The sequence below is a fragment of the Tyto alba genome, unplaced genomic scaffold (genome assembly GCF_018691265.1).
Source record: "Tyto alba isolate M040663 unplaced genomic scaffold, T.alba_DEE_v4.0 Super-Scaffold_11, whole genome shotgun sequence".
Lineage (NCBI taxonomy): Eukaryota > Metazoa > Chordata > Aves > Strigiformes > Tytonidae > Tyto > Tyto alba.
The window spans coordinates 5,408,979-5,435,429 of NW_024881273.1; the positions used below are offsets into that span (position 1 = coordinate 5,408,979).

Consider the following 26,451-nt stretch of genomic DNA (forward strand, 5'->3'; position numbering starts at 1 on the left):
CTATCTTAATTATTTTACAGTTACTATGTATAACTATAAAAGTGGTTTTGGTGCCTAATAATTGGAACAAAAGGAAATGAAAATTACCAATTTATTTTCTCTTTGCACTACCAAAAAGATGCAATGGTAGGAGAGAATTTGCCACATATGCTGCCTTGTACTAGTATGCAGGTTATTTGAATTTGACATTTTAGTAGACTGAGGTTAGTTTCTTACTTCAGAAAGAGAAGAGCAATGATGAATAACTTGTTGCTTAAAAAAAATGAGAAATAATTAGCCTTTGATTCTGGCTTGTTTGTTACGTAGCTTGAATGTTTTATATCTGTGATCTTCCCGGAGTTATAACAGTAATAATTCACACTAGGATGCTATTGTGCGATAAGGTTATATGTGTCTAAACAGAATTTGCCTTTCTTACTGGATTTTGTTAGAATACTGCGTTTCAAATATGAAGCAGCCTGAGAGCATGCTGTGGTGTTTTTCTGTTGTTGTGTGTGGTGGTGTTATTCAGCAGTATTTTTCAGGGCTCTGATCAAAATAATGCTGTAAGCAGTACCAGTCTCACTTTTCCTAATTATGGGAAGTGATATATCAATACACACCATTATAAATCACAGCCCCCTTGTCAGCTGGTGGGAATTATTTAGTGCTTTGCAACACCTTTATTTACTAATGAGTGGGGTTTTTTTCCCCTGTTTCTTTGATAAGTATTAATGTTCTAGTTGTTAGCCTATTTCAGGATGGAAATGATTGATGTTGCTCTATTTTAACCAAAACACTTCTGCCCACTCCTTTTTTTCCTCTGCAAGAACTCTTCATGCAGTTCATGTTGGATGGCTGAATTATGTAATTTGTAAGTCAGTGATCACTTTCCTTTTATAAGCTGTATAATGCAGTCATCAAACTCAATTGGTTAAAACTGCATTGCTTTGTATTAATAACAGACTTTGAATCAAACTAAGCCATGCACAGGCACAGAAATGCAGTATGTAGGTGATAAGTCATGGTACAACCATTAGATCAGAAGAAAAAGCTTTACTTTTAGAAGTTGAGAAATACAACAAAGTATAACTGGAAACCCATGTTGTCTAGGGATTAATAGAAGAATACGTAGGACTGCAGAACAAGAACATTGTAAGAAACCCTCAGACCCAGCAGTCCTTTGAATTTAATGTTTGCCTGATATCCCAGCTCTCAGTGGCTCAGACTGACTTGTTACTGGTGATGAAAGCCTGACTTACCACCTAGTGAATGGTGGCCACCACGAAAGCACAGAGGATGTTTTCAGAGACTCGGAGTTGTGTTTCACTTTCTTTGAGGCAAATTAAAGATGTTTGTAAAGCATTTGGGACCTTCATATGACAGGCATTCAAGGAATACGAACACTAATATAAAATAACTGATACAGGTGATAAGCATCCCATTGATGTTCTTTATATGGAAAAGGTTTTTTTTATAACTTCTACAGGAAATAAAGTAAAATGGAAAATTTAATGATGTCACCCTGTTGCTCTCTGCTATTCTTGTCAGGTCTTTTTGTGTGACTTTTTTTTTCTAAACTTCAGAATTGCGCTCATCACTGATCTTTTTTTGAAATTCTCTTTTGGAGTTACTAAAGCTGGCCTCCTCAGACAGTTTGCAGAGTGATTTAAACTGTTTGAATTGCATATAAGCAATAGTCAGTTCTTCCCCATTGTATCTTAATCAGATACTGTTGATAACTGGTCTACAAAACATGGAAATTGCCTCAGGGCTAATAAAACTGAAAATAGTCTGTGTAAGCAGCTGTATGTAATCAAAAGTGCAGTTCAGACCACTGGTTTGGCTCCTGCTTCATGGAAATGTACATTTGGCAAAAACGTGGTACCAGTTTTATATTCAGCAGTAGTTAATACTGAGCTTCTGATGTTGGAAACATGTAACCTAGAAGATCGATGATGATTCTTGAAATCTGTTGCCTCTTGGGATGAATGTAAGCTGATTTTTATTTTCCTGGGAAGACAGAATAATCCTGCTGTGCAGGAGTGTCACTTGTTTTGTGGTTCTGTTGCTGTGACAATTGAAGAAAGTGAATAAGAAATGACAGACCAGTTTTTTTGTTTTAACATAGATGGAGGTATACTGAAAAGATCTGCAGTTGATCTAAGATGATCTTTCAGAGTGAATTTGCTCTTTCCAAAACATTCCTGTTCATAAAATAAAATTTTGCTTGATAATTTGAAACACGTTGTTTGTTCTCCCCAAAGATGTGAGATTTCACTAATAACATTAAGCAAATCATTAAGGAAGTCCACGTTTTGTGGTAGATGTGGTTATTTTACATTCTTCTGAAAAATACTTGGTTTTGCAGGTGAACTTTGTTGCCGATCTGGCCAGGTATCTGACTCAGCTTTTAGGGATCTTCAATTTTGATGTTCTGCTTTCTGCAGGAGATCTGATGAATGACTTCTATAGAAAACCAAGACTTTGCTCCTATTGTTAAATGCTGCCTTTTGAGAAATGGACTAGTTTTTTTTTTTTTTTTCTTCCTGCCCTACCCTCTGTAATTATATTCTTCTGTCTTGGGTCATCTGGGAGTAGAAGTGTAGAAAAGCAATATTCTAAATGTGGTACTAAGAATTGTAGCCTATGTAAATTTATCGCTGATTGTTGGACTTGTTCAGTAGTTGCAGAAATGTATCATGACTCCTCAGAAGTTTGTGTAGTGGCAGAGTCAAGCAGGTTTGGGGGTTGATAGGAGAATAGAGATGAGAATATGAACGTTGCAGTTGGAGCTACTTCACTTCTAACTCCGTTTGTTGGTGGTACATCTTCTTGGTATGAGCCAGCATTTCAATCTATTAGATTTGTAAAATCCTGAAGTTCTGGAGATAAAGATGACTTATCAGTACATGTTATCACTTTCTTTGCCAATACAAGATTGGCCCAAGCGTGTTTAGCAGTTCATTTTATCTGATTGTAGATTCCTGAATGTAAGGCTTCCACTTGCACAAGAAACAAAAAACAAGAATAAAATCTTTTAGCCACTGATGTTTGTTCAGTTATAGTATACCTAGAAAAAGATGTTCTCCAAATTAATAAAAGAAGACTTAATGAAAGCTGATTGATTCTACCGGGTGCTAGTCTTTCACATTTTTGATCTTTTCACAGAAAGATCAAAAGTTTCTGTATCCTGAGCAGCAATTGCCTTGTGCTCTTTTGTAAGGTTCTTGGCTTAGTGTGAAGTGTTCAGTCATGCTATGGTGTTCCAGTGAGTTTGCTGAGAACTGAAGTACTCAAGTTAAATGCCTAAAGCTAGACTGTGTGAGTAATGTGAATTGGCAAGTGACTGCAGTTGCATGGTTGACTGGTGTCTTAGTGAGTTAAAAATGCATTTCTTGAAGCGTGCATTTTTTTTATATGCTCATGAATTGGCTTGTTCCCAGATACCTCTACTTCAAAAGCACATATACTGACAAGCTGACAGTAACAACTAATATACTTATTGGCTAGAATTAGTATATATCATTATTATTAAAAGTAATGACCATGTTGAAATGCTAAGGATATTTTCAAGATTACTTTAGCTTTGATTGGAAAGCAGAGTATAATGGCTACATCTTACAGCATGTAATAAAATCACAGGGGTCTTTGATGTTCAGAGTTGAGCTTTAGAACAAATAGTTCTATTCAAAGCCAGCACCAGTCTTGATTAATTTTTGTTGTTTTATTTGAATTCTCTAAGCTGGTGTAACTGGAAGTTTGTAATAGGTGCTCTATATACTGCATGGGCCATTAGGCATAAAGGAATTATATCTTGATGTGACATTTTACAGTATATTCTAAAATAGATGTATTTACTTCTCATTATATGAAACTGCAATTCCTGTGGAAATCGATATTGAAAATACCCACTAAAAGCCTCCTAGGATCTGCAAGCATGCACAAAAAGGAGCTCTATGCATGTACTGTTACTCACAAGTGGTGGGTTAAAGTGAATTATTTTAATCTTTTCATGTCAACAGCAATTGAGTATATTGTCCTTATTGCAACATCCTGTTCCTGCTACAGAAGATGCAGAGAATGTGGACTAGAGTAGAAAAAGTCCTCAGGTGTCTTTAAAATGTTTTAAGCTGCCCATGGTTTGAAAATATTCAAGAATCTGTGATGTGAGCTGTTTGACATTTTTCCTATTCCAAATGCTTAAAGGAATAAATCTACATAAAGAGTGTTAAAAATGAGAGAGTCTTTGCGACAACGTCTGGAATCTCATAATGTTACTTTATTTCTCTCTTTTGGCTGACCACCATGATAAAACAGCTGAATCAAATATGTTCTTTTATGTATAAAATATATTTTTTGGGTCTTGACAGCTTGTTTCCAGTTTTAGTCTAATTCAGTTTGAAACAGCTGTTCCTAATCTCTGCAAAACAGTTTTTTGATGGAAATCATGACATTCTCAACTACTGCAGTGTTACTGGGCTCTATCTCATTTCAGAAGTTGGCTTTTCTTTATGTTAAAAGAATTCTTCATTCAAAGAAAATGTCACTTTCGTATCAAATAAGATGCAGTTAAAAGAATAATAGCTTCCTCCTCCCCCCAAGGTTATCTCTCAATGAGGTTGGATATATGTTTCTCTTCCTACATGACTTTTAAGAAAAAACATCACTGTGTTTTACCATTAGTTAGATTTTTATTCTAATGTTCCTTACCCTACCCATATGCTTTCAGTTGGGTTCTATTTAGAGTTTTCTCTGCAGTTGTCTCTGCACTCAGACTTAACAAGTTCTCTGGCTTGCCTTATGGTTCAGTTTTACTCTGGAGTCAAATCTTGTATTTTCAGAATTTTCAATGTAGCATTTTCAGTTTGCTCAGTGCCATTTTTTTGGAGGGGGGGGTGGGGGGTGCGTGGTGTGTGTGTGGGGGGGGGGGGGGGCTTGGGGGGGGTTGGGGTTGGGAGAGGCTGGCTGGACTGCTTGGTGCCTCTTCCAGAGCTGTTTGTAGAAATTTCATAGATCGCGGAGCTGATCAAGTCTGTAAGCTCTCATGCCTGACAAAGCAAAAACTAACCATTCATTCCAATTTCTGGGTCTTTTGGACACACTAGCATGTAATATAGAGTGAAGTTAATGACCTTCTGCATAAAAGAACTTATTATCTAGTTGACTGTGTGAACACAAGTGTATGATGATACCATGTGTGGGCGCTTCAAAACATTTTTGATGGGGAGGGCAAAGGTTTCAGGAGTGGTAGCGTTGCCATGTTTATAATGGGACTGGAGGGACTGTGGAGTTATCCATCCTCTTTCCTCTGTCCTTAGCTTGCTGGTTGGGATTTCACAAGTCACTCTGTTATGCATGTCTTTGTTTTCCCATCTATAAAATGAGGATGGTGCTACAGAATGACTACTCCGAGAAATCTGAGACACTGTCTATGAGTAGGATCACAAGTGGTTGCTGATCTCGCTTCTGAGCCCACTATGGACAAATAACATCCTGAAGCCTCTTCTGAGTTATTTTGTTAAAGCACAATTTATCAACTGAAATAAAACTAACATCTAACACGATGTGAAGGCTTTAATGCTTAAAGAGCTGTTAAATATGTTTGCAGTTCCAAATTCAACATTTTGCCTGACAAATACTTTGGAGTGTTTATAGTTTTCCTTGCATATCTTTTTTTCCCACAGTCTAAAGAACCTGACTTGGGCCTGTGTTAGGATTAAGTGAGATTACTAGCATCTTCTTTCCATCCCTCTTGTGTAGCTAGTATGAATACATCCTAATAACTATTGATATTGCATTCATCCTGCAAGAAGCTAAGACCTTTAGTGTCTGCTGATGCTGCAGTTTTGATGTTGTGGTTTTCTTGCAAGTAAAATCAATTGAGACAAATCTTGGTAACTTTAACAGCAAAAGAAAATGACTATGCCAAGCAGCCATTGGAAGTTTTTTAAGTACAGATATGCTCTTAGATCACATATACAGGGTTGTTCCAGCAGAATTGATTGGTTGATCTACTAGATTTAAAGGTCAGCTGTAATCACATTTTGGGAAGATTGAAGAAGATATAAAATTGCAACTATGCTTTTCTGGGTCATATAACTGCTTCTGGTGCTCTTTGCTTTCCCCCTGTACATCTTAATTTACTCAGCTAGAGCATCAATACATAGAGGGCACAAGTCAATGTGCTTGCTTTCTGCTGTTGATGAGGGACCTAGTTAGTTGTGTTTCCTTCAAGCCAATACCTTCCCTCTGGAAGACCTGAAGCAGAGAAGAATTGACCACTAAACTCTACAGAAATGGAAGAAACAAATCACTTTTTCAGGGGAAGGCTGTGAGAAAAGCCGCAGTCTGTCTCATTCGATGATCCATTCAGTTGCAAGAGTTGATACATCCAGGGGATTATACTGTCTGTTCAGAGTGCAGTATGGATAGAAGAGAGGGTCGGCATAACCCTCTTCATGAGTGGAGACCTTTGATTGTGGGGAATCTAAGGAATATCTCATTAGTGCTGTTTGATGCGGCAGCCTGGTATTACACAGATGTCCATAGAGACCAAGCAGCTTTGGAATGTTGTGTTTTATAAATATAAATAAGTATTACTTATTTATAAATATATTTATAAATATAAATAAATACGACATATAAATTCGAAGTCATATTCCCATGTAATATGGAGCCATATCTGCATACAGAGGTGAGTAAATTTCTTGTTAATTTTTTGCAGGAACCCAGATGAGACAACTACTTTGCCATAGCAGGTTGCACAAACTAAAAGCAGCATGAACGTAGAACATTGACCTGCTCAGATACAATTCATTTTCCCTGCAACAAAGCAAAAGGAGTACTGAAATGAAAAATGAGTTGATCCAGAAAAAGATTTAAGTTGATAAACCAAAACACGTTATTCTTCAAGATTTTCCCTCATGAACCATGTTATTGCTATGTTCATTGTTAAGTTTTGCTCTTTTCCTGTACTGATAAACTTGCTGTCCTTCTGTGTGGATCTTCCATAGAGCAACAGAAGAGGAAAAAGTGTTTAAAATGGAACAGACTTCAATGGAATGGGAACTGTTCCTGAATCAGAGAATACTGCATTGCAAATGCTTTTAGCTATTCTTCAAACAAATTTCAGAGTAACTTCATTATTTTGTGTGGCTAGTAAATGCATATTTGATGATGATCATGCTATAGTAAAGGTTTGTTGCATCAACAGTATGCGGGAAGATGATTATTTAAAAGAATCACTTTCCCCAAAGAAATCTGTTGTGGGGAACGTTAACTGTTTTACAAAGTGTATTTGTAGTAGAACTCCCAGAGTTTAAATTAACTCTGAGAGTACTGTCCTAAGTGCATTTTCATATGTGCTAACTGGCAAAATGTAGTAGTTCCCAGATGTGTAGAAATCAAGGGTCTGTGGCTTCTCTGTAAGCCTCTATGACCTGCTTTTGAAATAGACACAGACATAGAGCAGTGGCTGAAGACTCTGCTTGAGTGGACTGAGGAGACATTTACTGTGCATTTAAGGTGGCTTTTTTCAGAGTTTCTAGATCTGATGGCCTTCTAACTTCAGTATGCATTTTGCTTTGTCAGTCACAATGTGAAGTCTGGAAAACTAATGTCTCATGTTCACCACACTTATACTAAATATGGAGAGAATATTTTTTTTTTTTAAATAAATAGTGGACCAGACAGTTTTCAGAGGCTTGCATGATCAAATCAGAGTAGCAGCAAATCCTTTTTGATTTTCCCAGTGGCTGATGAGGTCAAACAGTGACTTGGCTGACTGATTTGTTTTTTGTTTCCTTGCAAGTTGCTTAAATCTATTATTATATTTTTTAACCCTTGATGTCTGTCTTCATTAAAAGGGTACTTATGGAAACAATGACTTTTCTAAAGTGCAGTGGTAGTGCGTGTAGGGTACTGGAAATGTGATTGTTCTTTTCATGTATGCAGATGCATGTCATTCTGATCAGTAGGTTAGAAAGACGTTTGTGCAGGAACTTCAAGGAAGTTAAAAACAAGATTACATGATATGTTCATGAAGTTACCAGGCCGCAGGGAATTGTCAGGTTATAAAAGAATGCTTCTGCATGGAAGGAAGTTGGCAAGGTAAAAAAACTTGTCAGTAGGATTATTATAGTGTTGTGCAGATTTTATGCCTTTTTCTCCTCTTGTTTTCCTTTCAAATCACAGGGCTCTAGCATCCTTCCTTTTTTCAGTTTGATAACTGTAGCAGTAGGTTTCTTTTTTGAATGAAAACAGTTTAATATAGAATCTATCAGTTGCCATTGTAAAATACCCATTATAAAGGCGGAAGAAAAATCCCTTTATTATCAAGAGTATTTAAGCAAAATAGGTATTTAATCGATCTTAATAGCTTGCTTTCTTGAGAAGAGCAATACCTGTAGCAGCAGTCATGGCAGGCAAAATGCTGTGCATATACATGCAGGTTCTGTTCCCATTCTTGTAAGAGGTACTCCTCAGGCTTGTATTTTGAAAGCATCTTCCTTAAAATGAACTTGCTTTAATTGCTTATTTGATTATTACTTTAAGGAACAATACTATTGGGTCACTCACTGGGAGTGATAATAAACTGGTGCTTCCATGTTTCTTTTACGAACTAAACACAAGTGCAGTCAGTTGTGTTTTAATGCTGACTTCTTTCATAACACTGCTGAGTTTATGCCTTCATCAGCATTTAGGTAGTGCACTATCCCTGCACTTTGGAAATGCTTCAGACCAATTTATTCAGCTTTGTTTTTAAATTCCAGTTGTAATCTGTAACAACTTGTATATGTTGGTGTATGTACTCACAACAAACTACACTTTTCTCATCTTCAACAGAACTTGTTTTGGACTTTGCATTCCAGAAGTTTTTGCAGCCTCATAGGGAATCAGTTGGATTTCATGAAGCACTGATAGGTAATGTTATTGAGTAAACAGTACCTGCACATTGCTTTAATCAAATTCCCGAGCTATAGAAAGTACAGATGGGGAAAATATTTCACTAGAGGCCTGGGGGGCTGATGTTTTGGGAAAAGTTCTCTGGCTCTAAACCATATTGTAAAACTGTGTTGAGGCCTTGGTTTGCGCTGCTTTATGCCAGCATCAGCAGTTGTGTCAGTGAGTTTTGATTTAAGAAAAAGAATAGAATACATATTCTATAGCAAAACACTTGTTTTAATGGATTTTTTTTTAATTAAAATAGTCTTGTTGCTGAAACAGAGAATATGTCAGCATAATCTGTAGCTGAATAGCATCACCTGTCATGGTGTGCAAGGCAAGATGATACTCAGTTAACTCTAGCTACTGACCTTGCCCTTTCCTACAATAAACCAGGTTGTTTAAAGTTGCAGAGGAAGAAGAATCTTATGCTTGACTTTAAACCTAGGTTTTCATCTGTGCTCTGATTCCCTAGAGGGCATATATATATTTTAAGAGGTTCCTGTGGTCAAAAAGTTTATAATGATTTGGCCTTTCTGAAAAGTTGCAGGTTAGATTTTTAGATTGTTAAAAGTCCTTGCATGACTGATATATTGCTTAGTCATGATGGTCTTGAAATGTAATACTTCAAGAAAACAAATTAGTTTGAGCTCCTTACACATTTGTCAGGAAGTGCTTCACATGTTCTTCATGTGTTTATGTGCGCACATGCCCTGTGAGTCCATTGTCTCCAAGTGTGTCCTCGAGGTCTGAAACAGGACTTCATTTGAAACCAGGCAGCTGCTTGTTTGCTCCAGCATGTAGTTGGAAACTTCCCTTCTACAAATTTTGGGTTTGTTCCACAAATTAAATAAGTCTGACAAAGAAAAACAAAAAATAAAACCCCCACAGCTTGGTAATGTTGCCCAATTGCAGTCTGTGCCATCTCCATGGTTTTGAGCCTTCATTATGCAGCTTGCACTCAGCACACTTTTATTTAAAGCAGAGCTAAAAGTGGAACTAAATAGCTGACGTTCATAGCTGTTCGGTGTGATGCAGAATTACTGGGAGGGGGACGGGATAGGAAGAGGAGCACTGCTAGTGCTGAGTGGATTAGGCTCATTTATTTGCACAGAACTATGCAAGACTGTCCAAAAAAACTCTAAAGTAGACCGTGTTTTATCGAGGAGTATAAGCTAACTGTAATAAGTAGTTGTATTTTGTTTTACTCTCATTTACTTTTGTTTTATACCCTGAAATGATGCAATTCAGTTGCTGGGGCTCTTGCAACAACCAGACAAACTATTGCTACTACATTATTGCAGCATCCCTGTGCTGATTGCTTTTCATGGAGCTATCTCCATATTGTGAAGCCATCTGTTTTTCTTACTGTCCAAGCATTAGGCTCAGTAGTATAAATTACTAACTGCTCTGTGGCTTTCAATTGTTCCTGTTTGTTTAGTGTGCTAGCAGCAAGTCTTCAGCTCTTTCAGCACCATTTATAAGTTTTCTTTGCTCATTTTCTTTTTTTTAAAATGCTTCAGGCAAAAACTATAGTTGAGTGAATTGTTGGTCATTCATGTTGCTGAATTACTGGCTTGATAAAATAAACTTTGGGAGGTAGGTAAGTAGTGTCATCTTTTACAAAAGGTTTTGTAACTAGAGACTAGTGATAGAAACAAGTTTAAAAATCATGGTTTGTGAAAAGCAGTATTTTGCTCCCCCACCGACCCAGTTTCCTTAAATGCACACCAGTTTGTCATATTGCTGGCAGTATAATCTCATATAGAAAGATCCTTTTCGGCTGTGTAAGTACATGCACTGCTGAACAGTTAAGGATACTTTTGGAAAACTTTAATGCTGAATTTATCAGCTTGTGTCTGTTTGAAAACCTAATGGTAATGTAACAATTGTGTGGTTTTCTTAATGTAGTTTCCTTGTCTATCTTCAAGACCAAAAAGATGGAGGTTTTTCTTTGTTTTTCTTATACGTATAATATGTTTTTACATTCTTAATTCACTGTTCAGGCTAAACTAGTCACTTCCAATAGCGCGCTGATGTTCTGTGGTGATGGGCACTGTGGCGTGCTTAGCTCTTTAAGGTGTTTGCTTCTGGGTAGCTCAGAACTGTTGGAGAAGAAGGGGTTGCTTTGGTTTTTGAGGTGAGAAAGGTAAGAATATGTGAGAATATAGGGTACAGCATTTTGTGGCTATTCAGGACTGGCAAGTTTTGGAGAGTGGCAGACCATGTGTATTAGATGTATCGTGATTTTATGGGAAACAGTTGATAAGAAGAGCTGGATACCAGTTCATAACAGGGTGTACTGAAATTTTGGTACAATGGAAACTGTGTGTAGAGGTCAGTGCTGTTCCCCTAAGTCAGATGGATTTTTGGAGTTTTCCAGCCCAGGTTAGAGAGGTGGCTTTGATAAAATACCATAAAATGAATTGAGCAGCAAGGAAAACACTTCTTCCCTCTCTATTTCAGTTACAATGTCAGACAGCTCAAATCTAGCTGGAGGCTTTGAGTCTCTGTAGCACTGAAGCCTGGTAAGCTGCTGCTGCTATTTCAGTCAGGCTCTGAGGTAGGGCAGCGAGGAGCGTTGCACAGGGCAGCCTTTGCCGTGCCGTGGGGTAGCTCTGCTTTTTGCTGTGGGCTCTCTTCTGGGGAGCTGTGAGCTGGGTGGTAAAGGTACAGGAAAGGAGAACCTCCTCAGGGCCTCCCTGGCTTTTTTCAAGAGACTTAAGTAATATTGTGATGCCTTTTTTTTTCTTTTAATTGTTTTTTTTCTTGGTAATGGGAAACATTCAGAAAAAGAAGGGCAGCAGTGTCCATTTGTTCAATATATATTTGAGGCTTGTAGACAGTGTGGCCTTCAGTAGGGAAGGGTGAAGTAGTTAATCACAGAAGTTTGTCTTATGATTTGAGGGAGGGAACACAGCTCTTGGTGAGATGAAGCTGTATAGAAGAATTTTCTATTCCAATCCAATGTTATTACCTCACTTTGTAGCACTGTGGTCATTAGTGCTCTTAATTTACCTTCTAGTAAATATGCCAGATAAGCCATGCAGCCAGCCATATTAACTTTCTATTTATTTTTATTATGATGGCCACCTGAAGAAATAGGCTGATGTCTGCAATTTTTACTTCATTAATAATGAAGTCCACAAAGCAGAGAGGAATGTCTGTTTACTTGGTGCCTTAAACTGGTATACTGATGAACTGCTGGTTTTTTATCCAGTAAGATTTTCTTAGTGATTAGATGAGGAGCTGAAATGTCTGTGGGTTAGATAGTAGACATTTAAATGGTAACTGGGTTATTGAAGAGTGCTTGCAAGACTGCTGATGCATAGAAAGTCAAATGTATGTCAGTCTCCCTTGAAATCCATAAAAATTAATCATTTAGGTTTTCCTGTGGCTTTAACTGTGTCCCACAGCAACTTAAAAATGGCTCCGTCTCAATGTCTTAAAACTCTTCTGATAACATCAGTGCAAATTCCTAGCTAAATAAAGAATCTGTAGTGTTTATCATTTCCAAAAAGTATTTTTCAAATTCGGTTGCGTCAATTAATGATGGGAGTATTGTAGGGCTTATGTGGGTGGAGATGTTTTAGGCTGAATACAGTGACAGCTGCAAGTCTAGTTTTCAGAAACCTGGATTTGGCCCCAAGTATCATTCTCTTTCCTCTCTAATCCTATTTTGAGTCCAATAAAGAGAAGCATATGTTTTCTTGCATCAGCTATGTTGGTGTTACCTTGTGAAGCATGACAAGGTCATGTGTTTGTATGATGAAAGAGGAAATCTCAAATTGTGTTTGAGATGTCTTAGACATGCTTTTTTCCTGTGCTATATTAAAGTTTTCCATGATATACATGGTTAAATTTCTATTCATGTAGGTATGCATGTGTTGATGCTACATTGCCGCTCCTGAAATTGGTACTGTTATATTATTAATATTGCAGATCATGCCACGAAGGTGTCTTGCATTTAATATAGAACATAAGAAGATTTGTCTACCCCATATGAAAAACTCAAATTGGAACTGAAGATGCTATAAAAATTTAAAAGAGACAAGGTCAGCCTGAAAATCGCATATTTTAAAAAGCAGAAAATCATCTATTTTTAACAACAAATTTCCTTACCTGTTAGTACCTGTACTAATAACATTTTCAGTTATTAACACTTGAAAATGGTTTTATTTTAATTGTAAAACTACTTAGTTATCATTTGTCTAGGTGCCTGTTAATTTAGGGTTTTTTAGTTGATAGACATGAGAACTGATCAAAAGCATTTGGGTTCCTGTGCTCCTTCTGTATGATCAAACAAGTTCAATTTATTTCACTCATAAAAGAAAAGGTAATGGATGACTCACTTGCTTTGTACCAACATCATTATTGAGGGGGAAAAAGTAAATAAGAGAGTTCTTCATTATAACAAGCAAAGACAAAAAAAAATTCAGTAATTGAAAATAGAAGTTTAGCAAATTCAGACTACAGCTGAGGTGCATGGTTTAAACACTTGTGGTAATTAAGCACTGGAAGAATTGGAGAGGAATAGTACAGGACTCGCTTTTCTTGGAAGACTTGAAAGGTGAGCACAGGCATATTGTTTTTTCTAACTACATTTGCTAAATTTTAAACACAGAAGTAACTTGAATTAGGTAAGACACAAGATTGAATGTTCACAAAGGTTCTTTCAGATTGACTTTGTATTTCCTAGGTAGCTTGTGGAAAGGATCAACTCCAACCGTCCAGGCTTCTAACTATAATGTAACTCTTCTTTGTCTGTTTTGTGATCGCTAATTATATACCTTCTAATTTGAGGACTCAAAATGAGAAGGGTCTGTATCCATGAGAACATGCTGTCCTCCAGAGCACAGAATTTAATTTGAAAGTTCAGAATCTCAGTTTTTAACTTATTTTCAGAGAACAGCTGGCAAGATGCACTTCACTTCCATTAGTGGCTGATTAAGACGATAAGTAATGGTGGACGGCTAATGACTAATCCTTTATTGCAAGTGGTAGAAATGGAGGTAGAGATTCCAACTTTGCCATGACCTGGCTTAAAGCCTTTTCTGGCTGCTTTGAAGACTTGGTGAGAGCCTGACTGCTGTTATTATCTATAGGAAGCCTACTACAAATATAGTAAGTAGTAAAAACATTTAGCATTCTTAAAATTCTGAGATTCCTCAGATCCGTACCCAACATGAGTGGAATAAGAATTGTGAAGGTAAATTTAACAGTATTTCTAAAGAAGCAAGATAAAGCAGGAAAATATCTTAGAAGACATCTGAGAAGATAAGTGTGGGCATTGTGTGAAATACTGTAAATAACATTCTGTGCATGAAAATGGATTCTGAATAACTGCCTCTTCATCCATGTGATCCTGCAGACTTTGGTAATTTGAGGTCCTTTGGAAAGAAGCACATAATCAAGTCAGAATCCTTAGCACAAGCAGACTTATTTAGATTCCATAGGCAATATGAATACAAGAATTTCCTAGTTACTGAATTCTTTATTGGTAACCTTAACAATTTTAACGTAATTTTTTTAGCATATATGACAATTCATGAGCAAACACTGCTTTTCTCCTTGAATATGAAATGTTTCTTGGGTCAACACGAAAGCTCAGATCTCATTGTAGATGGTGTGTTATAAATACCTAGATAAATACAATAAAAAACTTTTGGAGAGGTTTCTTCCTTTTGTTTCCAGTGAGAGAGGGGTAAATAAAATAATTGATGTGCCCTGTTAGCTGTCGACCAAGTTTCATGTGGCATGTCTTTCCTTTGGCATGCATATAGCAGCAGCACATTTTAGCACCTCGCCTACAGCATCCACCTCCTGACAGCAAAACTTGTCAATAGAAAAGCATTCAGCACTTCATTATTTCTACAACCTGAGTGCATTTGCAAATTAATTGATGTGTGGGAGGAAAGGCATCTGCTATTGTAGAAGCCCTTAACTGTTGCAGCAAAACTAGAAATAAACTGGTTAGCTGTAGTGAGCTGATATGCTCTTGCAGGTGTTGAAGCCTCTGAAGTGGCATCTTGTCCATTTGTCTTGCTGTCTTTGCTTGGGTTTTTTTTTTGTTTGTTTGTTTTTTTAATTCTTTTTTTTTTTTTTTTTTAAACAAACCAAACTGCTCACTGAATTGTAACCACGGAAACAAACAGTATGATAAAGATAATACCATATATACTTATATGTGGTTAGTTAGCAAGTAGTTTCATTTTTCTTGCTGTCTCAGCACTAAAAGAGAGTTTTAATTAGGACTGTAGTGAATGACTGGGAGCGTTTTAAAGGCTATTAATCTTGTAGTGTAATTGAGTTAATTATAATATCATTATAAGCTCCCATGAAAATAATATGAAGTGTATTCCATTTGTTTTTCTCTTAAAGATATTTCTGAGGTCCCCCAGCTTCATCTGAAATATTCCTACAGGAGGTCTTCAACAGTGACAGAGAAAACTGTAAAGCCATTTTATGTGCCGTTCCACCAAACCCTTCTGTTTGGCACATGATCCCCTTCCCCATCTCGGGCTCTCTGAGCTGCTACTTTACCTGTAAACTCCAAGTAACTTACTGCAATGGAGGGTGTCTCTTTTCACTTTCATTGCACAGTGTAGTATTTCATTGGTTTTCTGGTTTCTGATCAGTTAGCTTACCCGAACGTGGCAGATGAGAGTAAGAATATGTGATCTATTTTCAGAAATAAAGATTACAGAAGCTTTTGAACCGTTACTCTTTGTGCTGTGGTAAAAAAATGTGTAGCAAAAGAGGTGTTTTTGCAAAGCATATGGCTTTTACACCACTTCAGACTACAGTAAGTTTTGGATTTGGTTGTAAAACATCTCTGTGCTTTTTGCACTCTCTAGTCAGAGTGTGACATCTTCAACAGATGGACAGATAAACTTTCCATAATCCATGTCTTTCCTTTCAGAAGAGGAGATGAGATTCTCATTTGTAAAAGTTGTTGAGGAAAACCTCATCTGTATGAGTCTGGTGTATGCTTAGATGTTGGGGTGTGAAAATTTGATGGATACACAGCTAAGCGCTGGAGTTACTGATATTTTTGGGGACTGTCTTTTTGCAGATGCAAAGTCAGCCCTGCTTTTGTATGTACTTCAAGCCTTATTAGAGCATTTACTTCATCTATTTTCAGAACCATATGCTTAATCATGGAGTGTGAGCATGTTGCTCAAATCCACCTTCCCTGTGTTTTGGCTATTACACTGTCTTGTTTGCTTTTTGTAACCGTGCGTTATCAGGATTGGTTTGGTTTAATATTTTTAAATTCTACAATCAGGAGTTGCTTCCAACCTTGGTTAACCCTGCTGGGATGGTGGAACTGCCTTTTTTTCTTTCAATAACTTTGCTGGTCACACTTCTATATTTTCCATCTTCTTGACTATTACAGATTTTGTAAATAGTTTGGAAATGCCAGCTTGTGATGTATGGGCCTCTTTAACATTTCTTTGATTTATGTGCACTGTGCTGAAAAAAAGCAAAGGAAGCATATTATTCTGGAAAAAATGTTGCCAGTCTTCAGTTTTTTCAGTCTTAGTTAAAAGCTACACTTTTATCAATCAAACCTGATAGATTCTTTTTTTCATTCCTAAAAAAACATTCATAACTTAACTCCTTCAAGCCTGGAGAAATAATATGACTACAACTTTTATAAATGTCTACCTATTTTTTGGATGTCTTACCTTGAAATATCTTTTAAACTGATTTTTCAAAAGTTAGCTTTTTCATGCATTACAGCTTCATAGTAAGTCTCTAAAAGTAGAGACATTAAAAAAAATCACAAAGTGTAGGGGGTTTATTTATTCTTTTTGTAAATAAAGTTTGGCCGTATGCCACTATTATCAATAGTGCATTACACAAACTGATGTAATAAAACACACTTTGGTCTCTCTCAGTATGGAGTAAGATGGTTTCTCTACCTTGGATACAAATGACAAGGGTTGCAGATTTCATTATCCAACTTTTCATGTAAATGTCGTAATTAAATGCAGAGAGCTAATTTTTCTTGAGTCTGATGTTCTGTTTCAGATAAAATTCCTGAAAGTCCATGTTGTAAGCCATAAATGGCTATTCTGAAGGATTTTTTTTTTTTCTTAAAGATAATTGTGTTTTAATTTAGAGTTCTTAGTTAATGTATAGTATTGTTTTAGCTGGAGAAAATTTTCAGTGAAACTTTTGAGAGAAGGAAGAGTTTACAATGCTGTTAGTGATCAGCAGGATTGCTCTGTCTCCGAAAAGTCAATGTGAGGTTGAAAACAGAATTCAGATATGTATCATTAATTTTTAAACACAGAAAACTTGAGTAAGGGCAGAAAAGCTCTTTAAGTGACTTTTGGGAGGGTGGGGGTGGGGCAGGGGGAGGGAGGGAGGAAGTTTCATGTTTTGTTGACCATTACATTTCAGCATTCTGCTTGCAGGTACAGTGGCTATGGTCATTTCTAAAGAGTATTGTAGAGATGGCCATTCAGTGTTGAATGCGACACATTTTAAATGGAGAAAATACTGTGTTTCTTTTTGACATTCATCTTCCAGAATGCAGCCAATCGCTTTGCTTCCAGCCACCTATGGTGATTCTAGGGTTTGTCTGTGCAAAAATGTATGTTACGAGTGAGGGTGAGAATTCAAGCCTCTTTCTCTAATCACCTACAAGTGACCTGTATCAGTTGACATTTTCTGTGTATGAATGCTTTCTGTGGGTCACTTTATACTGTTTTGGAAGGAGTATAAATGAATCCAATCATGAATATTCTGAAGCTATAGTAGGAATGTTCATATAGGGAAATAGGCCACATACATTCTGTTCCAGATCGAACTGTCCTGCTTCAAGCTTTAATTGGTTGTCCTTGCTAGCGGGCTGGAAATTAGCATTCCCAGCAACATTGCTTCAGGATGCCTGCTAGAGGTAAAGAAATAGAGGATATTAGCAAAAGTAACTGTTTAAGGAAGAATTCTCTCCTAGTTTGGCACGTTCAGCTCAGTTTAAACAGTATTCATGCAGCCCCTTCTACTTGGCACGGTGGTGTGATCACCTCTAGCAGAAGATGTGGTGATGTCTGGTACAGCTCGGCAGCACGTCGCCGTACCTGTGTCAGGATGCACAGTGCGCCGGCACTCTCCTCCTTGAGCACGGCATCCCCTCCAGGAAGGCTGCGGGAGCCCGAGGAAAGCCAGGTTTCCATGTGCTGGCAGGGAGGCCCAAGGCTAGGCTAATAGCTATTGTCTGACACTCAGTATGGGTATTTGCTACTTTAAATATATTGTGCATTTTACTTACTGTGCGAGTGACCAAATCAAAGGAAAGGCATTTAACAGAAGTTAAAATAATTAATTTTAATGAGGGAGGAGGTTGGGGGGGAATTAGCAGCACAAGTACCAGCTGAGGTCATTACTGCTACATTGCTTATCCACTAACAGATTTCCCTCTCATCTGTTCTTTCACTGTCTTTCTCCCCTTTGTGTGATGGTGCAGCTGGACTAGTTGGATTTACATAAGCTGCACATTGTGGACATTTTATTTAAGAAGAGTATTATTTTTTTTTATTTGTCTGAAAAGTAGTTTGTTTGCTATGGTGGTAAAGCCCAATACAGTGCTGCAAATCATGGCATCCTGGTAGACAATTTGAAGAGTATTTCTATAGCTGATTGCAGCCCTTTATTCTACCACTCAGTTTTAAAGTATCTTCACATTTCTTACATAAGCACCTGAGCATCCCCTGTCACAGAGTCAGCAGGCCATTCTTTATACTGACGTAGCTGCCACCTGAGCCCTCGACACCAAAGATTTAGTCTAAGGCTTCAGAAAATATTAATTTTAGTGTGAGAGCAGTGTCTGCATTTCAAAGTTCTGGTGGGTGTTTAAGGGAGCAGAGCAGCACGGGGGGTAGGAAGATATTAATTGTGTCCTTATTCAGTCTTGAGTTTTAATGATGACTTTTCCCTTCTACAGTTTATTTGTCCTGTTCAAAGATAATACTTATGTCAAAAGAAATTTGGATTTTCTGTCAAATATTGATCAAGTGCACTTCTTGGATCTTTAGACTTTAATGAAATCCATTAAGTGAACACACAAATGTGAATATATCACAGAGTGACACTAAGACCATTTGCCTTTTAGTGGACAACCTCCGTACCAGCTACTACCCTGGAGCTCAGGGTTACTTTTAAATACTACTGTTTGTTACTGCATGTGGTTTTATTTTGTTGTTTAGATGCCAAATATAGTGTAATAATTTTACTCTGCTTTTTGTGATTGTGCTATGTGTCTGGGTTGTTGGATATCCAATGAAATGCCAGTTCATTTAGTTATCTGCCAGGAAATATATATCTTTAAGCCCTTCAGAGTACCCGGAGGTATTTATAAACATCTTAAGCATAACATACAGTTATTCTTCTGAAGAGGAAGATGAAGCAGTGTGTAGCCTCAGTTTGTGATTACTATCCCTCTACATCCATTTCAGAAATACTGGATCTCTTTAAACCTCAGAGCCTGTTGGCTGTGCAGTGTCCCTTTGTGTTGACATTATCAAAAAAGCAAGAATATGTCACTGATGTAACTATTAAATGGATTCCAGAATACTTTTTAAAAAAACCTGGAGCAGTAGTGGCTTTTGCAGAGACTTTGAACAGTGCAGATAATTCTGTTGGCAGCAAGGATGTAGATGCTAAAGTTTTGACCAATTCCTTGAAGAAAGTGCTGCCAGATTTGCTATCTCTGCATGGTAAAAAGCCAAAGACTTGCAAGCAGTATTGGAGTGAGGGAACATTGATGCAGTCATTCATCAGCAGAACTTCAGTGTTTTTGAAAGGAAAGTAAGGGAAGAACACACTTTAATGCTGAAATCTGACACTAATTAAAACAGCACTCTGAGCAAAAATAGGAATTCAAAGACAATGGAATAAAAAAATATAGTGAAGACAAGACGTTAAAAAAAACAGGGATATATATCCATGTATTTCTTACTATTGTGAGTGTATATAAAAAAAATGTCTAAACTTGCTTCTCAACTCTCTAGCCTTGGGACAGAGGAGGATAGATGTAAGGGAAAAGCAGGATTGTGTGTGCAGGGGCATGTGCAGGTAGATGTCCTCAGAATGCTCCCGATTGCCGGGTTTATTGACCAGGGTGAGGCAGTGGCACCGTGCATCTCAATGCGATGCAAATAGGAGCTGTGGCATGCAAGAGGCTTTTACAGAAGTGCGAGCTCATTAGTTTCACAGTTTAGTTGGATCAGGGTGTTTAGGAAAAGATGCAATAACTTTTGTACAGGGATTTAAAAAAGACTGGAATTGGGGTAGCCTTTGTTCCCATCATGAATAGCTATTTGTTGATTAAATATTCTTGTAAACCGGAAAGTGTTTGGGGGGCATAAATGCTTTAAAAAAATAGAACAAAGTGTCCTAATTAAATTGTACACTAGAGGAAAGGCACAATGTCAAGCTTTCCTGTTAATTGAAAAGCCTGTAACACAAGAGGAAAACCAATGAGTAAAGAAATTGGAGACTGCTCTTTTGGTTTATTGATGCTGTTTTGGCCAAGTCAAGAATTCAGCTATCCTAAAATGATCAAACATTATTTGCAGAAAAAGAGAATTTCCAAACCGGCCTCATTATCTGAGAGAAGCTTAAAAATATCAATTAAGGTGGTGTAATTTCTCTCTTGCCTACTTTAGTCTGCAGAGATGAAACTGTGGGAGTGTCCAGTTTGCTTGCTCATTGCTCTTTTCAAAAGAACAACTAGAGTTTTATCATAATAGACAAATCCCTTGTTAGCTGCAAGAGATAAATAGTTTAATGATGAGGGGCAAAATACTGTGCATCTTAAAAGGAGGCAAATGTAAATGCATACACCAGTACTGCAGTGAACTTGGAAAATTCCATGATAGGCGAGTATCTGTCAGCCATTTCTGCAAAAATCCATTTCTTGGAGGAATGAAAATAAACTTTTTTTTATATTACTTACATCTGAGAAAATGCTTTACTGTTTATGTATGTGGTCAGTAAGTATTTAAATGAGAGTGGAAAAAATATCGTAACAGGGCAATGTGATTACAAAGAAAAATCATTCTTCTGATTTCACTTTTTAAGGAAAACGGTGCTTAAAAACCTTTAAATAATGGTAATATGTAAATCTAATGTGCAACTGTGAGTTGACATGATCAACTGTAAATGCTCCAAGTGATTGCTTTTTTTTTTCTTTTCCTCAATTCTTACCTTATTCCTACCCAACCAGTTTTTGCAACTTTAAATGGCCTTGTCAGTAAATGGAGTGTAATGACTTGTTTGGTCAGCAGTCAGCACATGCAAAATCTCCAGCCCATGAATTATGTAAGCCAAAGACCTTTAGACCCAGCATGATTCTAATGATGAAGCTTTAGTTTTGGAAGGTTTAAATTAGCACTGTGTACAGGTTTGTAGTTTCATAACACACACTGTAGAGTAAACCTGTAGGCCAGAATACACTCTGTCATGATATAGTCAATCATTTCTGCCGAACAAAGGGACCTTACTGCATTGTTCTGGTTGAAGCCCTCTGGCTGTAGTGGAAGTTCTCTGTCTGCTCCAAACCTTAAAGATCATCTGCAGAAGACAGGGTGATCTTTTGGGGGGATGGGGGGGGTTACTTTTTGTTTGATTGTTTTAGGATGTGTGTTGCTTTGTTTCTGTTAAGAGAGTCACTGGAAAAGAATAAATAAAAGATACTATGTGATTAACTTTCAAAAAAATATTAACGCTTTTGGAACAAAATCCAGTCTGTATTTTTCTAATACACCTTCTCTGTTTAAATAGTTCATGTAAAAGCCAAAGACATCATCTGTGAATGAAGAAATTGCCCTCTTTACAATTACAACTGTGAGAAAAGTGATTCCAAAGAGCTCTCTCTGTTATGATGTATTTCACTTTGTGAGGAAGATTGCAAAGCCGTTAATATATGAATGTAGTTTTCATATACTCAGGAACACTGTGAAAATGTGAATTATGGCACCTGCAAACATTAGTGATAATATTTTCTTTCAGAAAATATAGGCTATGTTACCATTAACCTAGAAAAATAATGAATCTTCAAAATAATGAAATTTTAGAATAATTCCGAGTTCTGTTTTTATTTACCTTCAGGTAAAGCTCTTGCATGAATTGAAATGTTATTTTCAGTACTTTTCCTACGTCCTTTAGAACTAGAGTGTCTTTTGATTTTAAAATGTAGAATTCACACATCTACTTGGAACCACAGTTTTAAGAAAAATATCAGCTATCATGAGACTCATCATAAAACTGTACAAGTTGGCACTGGTGTATATCCTAGTTGCTAAGTGTTATAAATCGATTTTTTTGTTGTTGTTTTTTATTTCTTAGTTTTGTGAAATAGATTTTATGTTTCATCCGCATGTATTGGGGAAAAAAAAGATCAATCTTCTTGAAATTTTACAGAGGAATATTTCATTAGGAAGTAAAGAGCTTAGCTTCAGTAAACAAGCTGAAAGACATAGATGCTTACTGTAATAAAGTGTCCGAATGATGGGGAATTCTGTAGCGGTTGATAAAGAAATTATTTGTAGCACTACCTAGTGCTGCACCAATACTCAAGTTCAGTGAGTATTTAGCATATTTTGTGGATAAAGCTATTGCTGTTTACCGTTCTGCTGGCTTAAATGAGCACAGTTGTCAAAAGCAGATGGAAGATGGTTGGGAATACAGTTACAGAAAGTAGTCGTGACCATCCACAAGTGCCCAACTTTTGGCTGCGGTGGGTCGCAGGGTCTCTCAGACCTGCGTGGGCCACCCCTCTGGAGTCCGGAACCTCAACACACAACAGCTCTGCCGGGTCAACCCAAAGGCTCATGTTGCCCCATATATCATCCCCAGCAGGAGCTATAAGCACGTGCCTATATACAGTGTTCTCCCCAATGTTCTTCCAGCCATCAGCAAACGCTGACTCAGGAACTTCTTGAGCTAAATGTGGCTTCTGTGTGTTTATTAACTCTCAAAGGTTTTGTGTCCCACGAGCTCATCTCTGCTTCCCTGTGTGAGCCTTTTAGCACCCGTAATATCCCCTGACTACATTTCATGTGCGTTCCCTAAGGTGAAGAGAATATGTTTGGAAATAGTGTTCTCTTGTTAGTATGAAAAAATTTTGAGGGGATTAGTATGGTTTTATCTGAGATTTGCTGTCATGGCTGATGCTGGCGGACAAAGGTGTTTATTTTACAAGAGGAAAAAGGAACTGCATGGCATGTTTGTTATCCATCAGCACCGTTGAATCACTTGGCTATAGTTTTGATGGTAGTGGTACTGCTTTGATAGTATTTTCAGTCTTGTTTCTGCTCCTCAGAACAAATGATTAAGAAACAATTTTCAAATCTCTTCAGTTAATACCCCTCCACCCCCAAAAAGGAATGCATTCTGTGCGATACAGTATGTGATATTTTAATAATGTATAAATCAAGTTGGACAGAAGCTGCCTGTCAGTTTTATTAACTTTGACCTTTTCTCCCATTCTAAGGATGGTTTGGTAAATATTTAATGGCCCTTATAGATTTTGACAGTTGGATCTGCATTCCTAGGAGCAAAGGTAGATTATAAAGAAATACTTAAAATTAATAAAAATAGCTTAATCACTGGGAGTCAGCCTTCAAGGACAAAATTGTTTTTTAGAATATATTTATTTTTAATTATTTTTTTTTTTTATGCCTGACCACTAAATGTCAGATTAGCTGGGAGGTTATGAAATGTTTTTAAAAGGTTGCATTTAAAATTCATCTATGATTAGCACTGGTGATTACCTCTGTCTCTGAGCAAGTGTCCAAATGATGTTGAAATACCTGTCAGTGTCATTCTGCACAGTGTACATAAGTGAATGGTGTCAACAGCACAAAATGGCTGAAGGGGGGCTGCTCTTACAAGATGCAAAAAGAAGAGGGAACAGCGTGTTCCTGGAGTCAGAGGGGTCTTCTGCCAGGGCTGTCTTTGCCTTTAATTCCCTGAATATTGCACTCACTGCAAATTCTGGTAGTGAAGATTGAAAACTAAGCCCCTGACACTTTGAAACATTGCCTTTCAAACATGTACTGTCCATTGCTCTCATTGATTTTTTTTCATTTCAGAAATCTCTCTGAGAAAAACAAATTTGAGGAAAATTCATTGGTCTAAGCGGAGTTGTTGGGGCAATACTGTGCCCCCCCTCTCCCTGGCAGAGCACGGTTCTCTTCCCATTAGGAATGCGATGTGTCTTCATGTTGTGCCATGGGCGGGATCACGTGGCAGAGCAGCCGAGTAAATCAGGAGCCAGTTAAAAAGCCTTATGGATGCTCTGAGCATTGACATTTGAGTCAAATTGGCTCACGGGATAGCTTCACTCATTTTAATAGCCGTTTTCAGGTAGATCACCTTATCAAGCTTTGTTTCCTTCCTTTTCAGTCAGTACCTTGCAGAATAGCTTTACCTAAGACCACTTTATTTTCTGAACGTTTGTAAATAATGTTTCCCTAACTAATCTTTTTTTAGATACAGACCATGGGGTTAGAATTGTTAACGTGTTGAACAGTTCACCTTTTTCAGAGCAAATCTTTAGACAATGTAATGAACACACTAACATGGAGATTAGAATGGTGAAGGAAGTTGCATTTGTCCAACACTGAACATCTCCATCCCCACTTCCCTCCTTCCCCCCCGCCCCAAACAATGGGGAATTAAGAATGCAAAATGTAAATTAAAAGTGTTTGGAGATAAGCTTTTAGCTTGTTGCACTTGAAGCTGGTTTCAGGACAGACGCAGCACTGTAGCTGTTCTTAAATCTGTGAGCAGTGGGAATGGACTCAAAATCTTGCAGATTCATGTTGTGTCCTTCATAAATTTGTTTTTCATTGACAAGTAAAATAAAAGGTTAGAGGAGAAAGCTACTGAATGTGAATATTTCTGCAATGCCATGGAGATGTGCTAGCAGGTATTTTAAAGGCTAGATTTTTCTTTACAGTGGTAGAAACTTCCTTGCAAATGTTTTGTGGTTTTATGTTTAAGAAAAAAAAAAATGAGTGTTATTTCTAAAATGCTGGTTTATACAGTGAAAGGGTTGCGTCTTTTTTCCTCTTATCTTCTTTGAAAAAGTAAGAAAGCTTGATCCCTTGAGAAGAGAAACAGTCTTAACATTTAAAAGCAAGCCCAAGTTTCAGGAGAGTTAAGACTTGAGAGGAAGTCTTTGATACGTCATCTTACTTGCCCTATACCATAATTTCCTTGTAATACCTGTTTCACAGCAGACTTTTTTTATGCTTTTGTTCATATCATCTTCCACCAAGCAAATATATGTGAAATACCATACATTAACTTACTGACTGGCTGTAATTTGACTCAAGTGGTACAGATAGTAGAGATCTGATATAGATAGAATACTGTAGTGGTGTGTATTTTAATATATGTGTTTTTATTTTCCAGTTGCAGTATCATGCCGGGCTAGCATCTGGCCTTTTGAATCAGCAGTCTTTGAAACGTTCAGCCAACCAGATGGGAGTATCTGCAAAACGCAGACCAAAAGCCCAGCCAACAACTCTTGTCTTACCTCCTCAGTAAGTTATGGAATATTTTGAAGAGTTGGGGGGGGGGGGGTGTGTGGGAGATTTTTTAAATAAAACTTTTTACTGTAATTATTTATTCTTTTAAATCATCATAATAGCAGCTTTGTGCTTACATTTTTGTTTCATACAAGATGAATTATTCTTGTTGGATGGGTGGAGTACCCTATGGAAACAATATTTTGTTTCTTGTGTTTATGGAGACACTCTGATAATGGAGAAGCTGTAAGGATTCTTCTTTGTAGCCAGACATAAAAGTTTTTGCAACACGAGATTGTCATTGAGGAATGATGTTACCCTGATTAGTATGACTCGGAGCTTCAAGTAGGACTTTTCTGAAGGTCCTAAAAGGCTGAAGCCAAAAAGTCTTTGGTGTGAGTACTTTCTCGACAAACGTCTGTTCCGAGTCCATCTGTTCACCATATGTTAGTTTTGCATTGAATCTAAACCTCTTTTACAGGTGACAAGCAATTATGAGGACACTTAGAAACTGTTTGAGGACATAGAGTATCAACACTTTAGGCAGTCTGTGTCCTGATGCCAAAAACAGAGATGTCCACAACTAAGCTTATAAATTAATAAACTGCTTAAAATATTTAGTTACATATAAGAAAATTATTATGTAGAAAATGAACTGCTAAGCAATTATTCATTGTACTGAGCATCCTTGTAGTTTGTGGAAACTGCCTGTTTTTTTCACAGAACAAGAGTCACTGATGTATAAACACTGTGCTAGTAAAAACTTCATAGTTGTAATGATAAAAGTTCCTGTTGTCACCAGAGTCCACAAGCCTAAGTTGATGAAGGAATCAGAAGAAACCGAGAGTTTTTTCATATGAATGACTGAGAGTTTCTCATATAAAATGAGAAAAAAAAACAGAGTCAACAGAACTTTCCCCTTGTAAATTAACTTTAAAGGGTTGCTAATTCAAGAATCCATAAAATGTTCTATTGT

At 37.2% G+C, this 26,451-nt stretch overlaps 1 protein-coding gene across 1 annotated transcript in view; it reads left to right on the top strand.

Moving 5' to 3' along the window:
- MED27 (mediator complex subunit 27) overlaps positions 1-25,494 on the top strand; it is a 37,093-nt gene extending 11,599 nt beyond the window's left edge. Inside the window, exon 3 of the mRNA XM_042787002.1 lies at positions 25,360-25,494. Within this exon, the coding sequence (XP_042642936.1) occupies positions 25,360-25,494 (135 nt within the window). The remainder of the gene's footprint in view (positions 1-25,359) is intronic.
- The last annotated feature ends 957 nt before the right edge of the window (positions 25,495-26,451 follow it).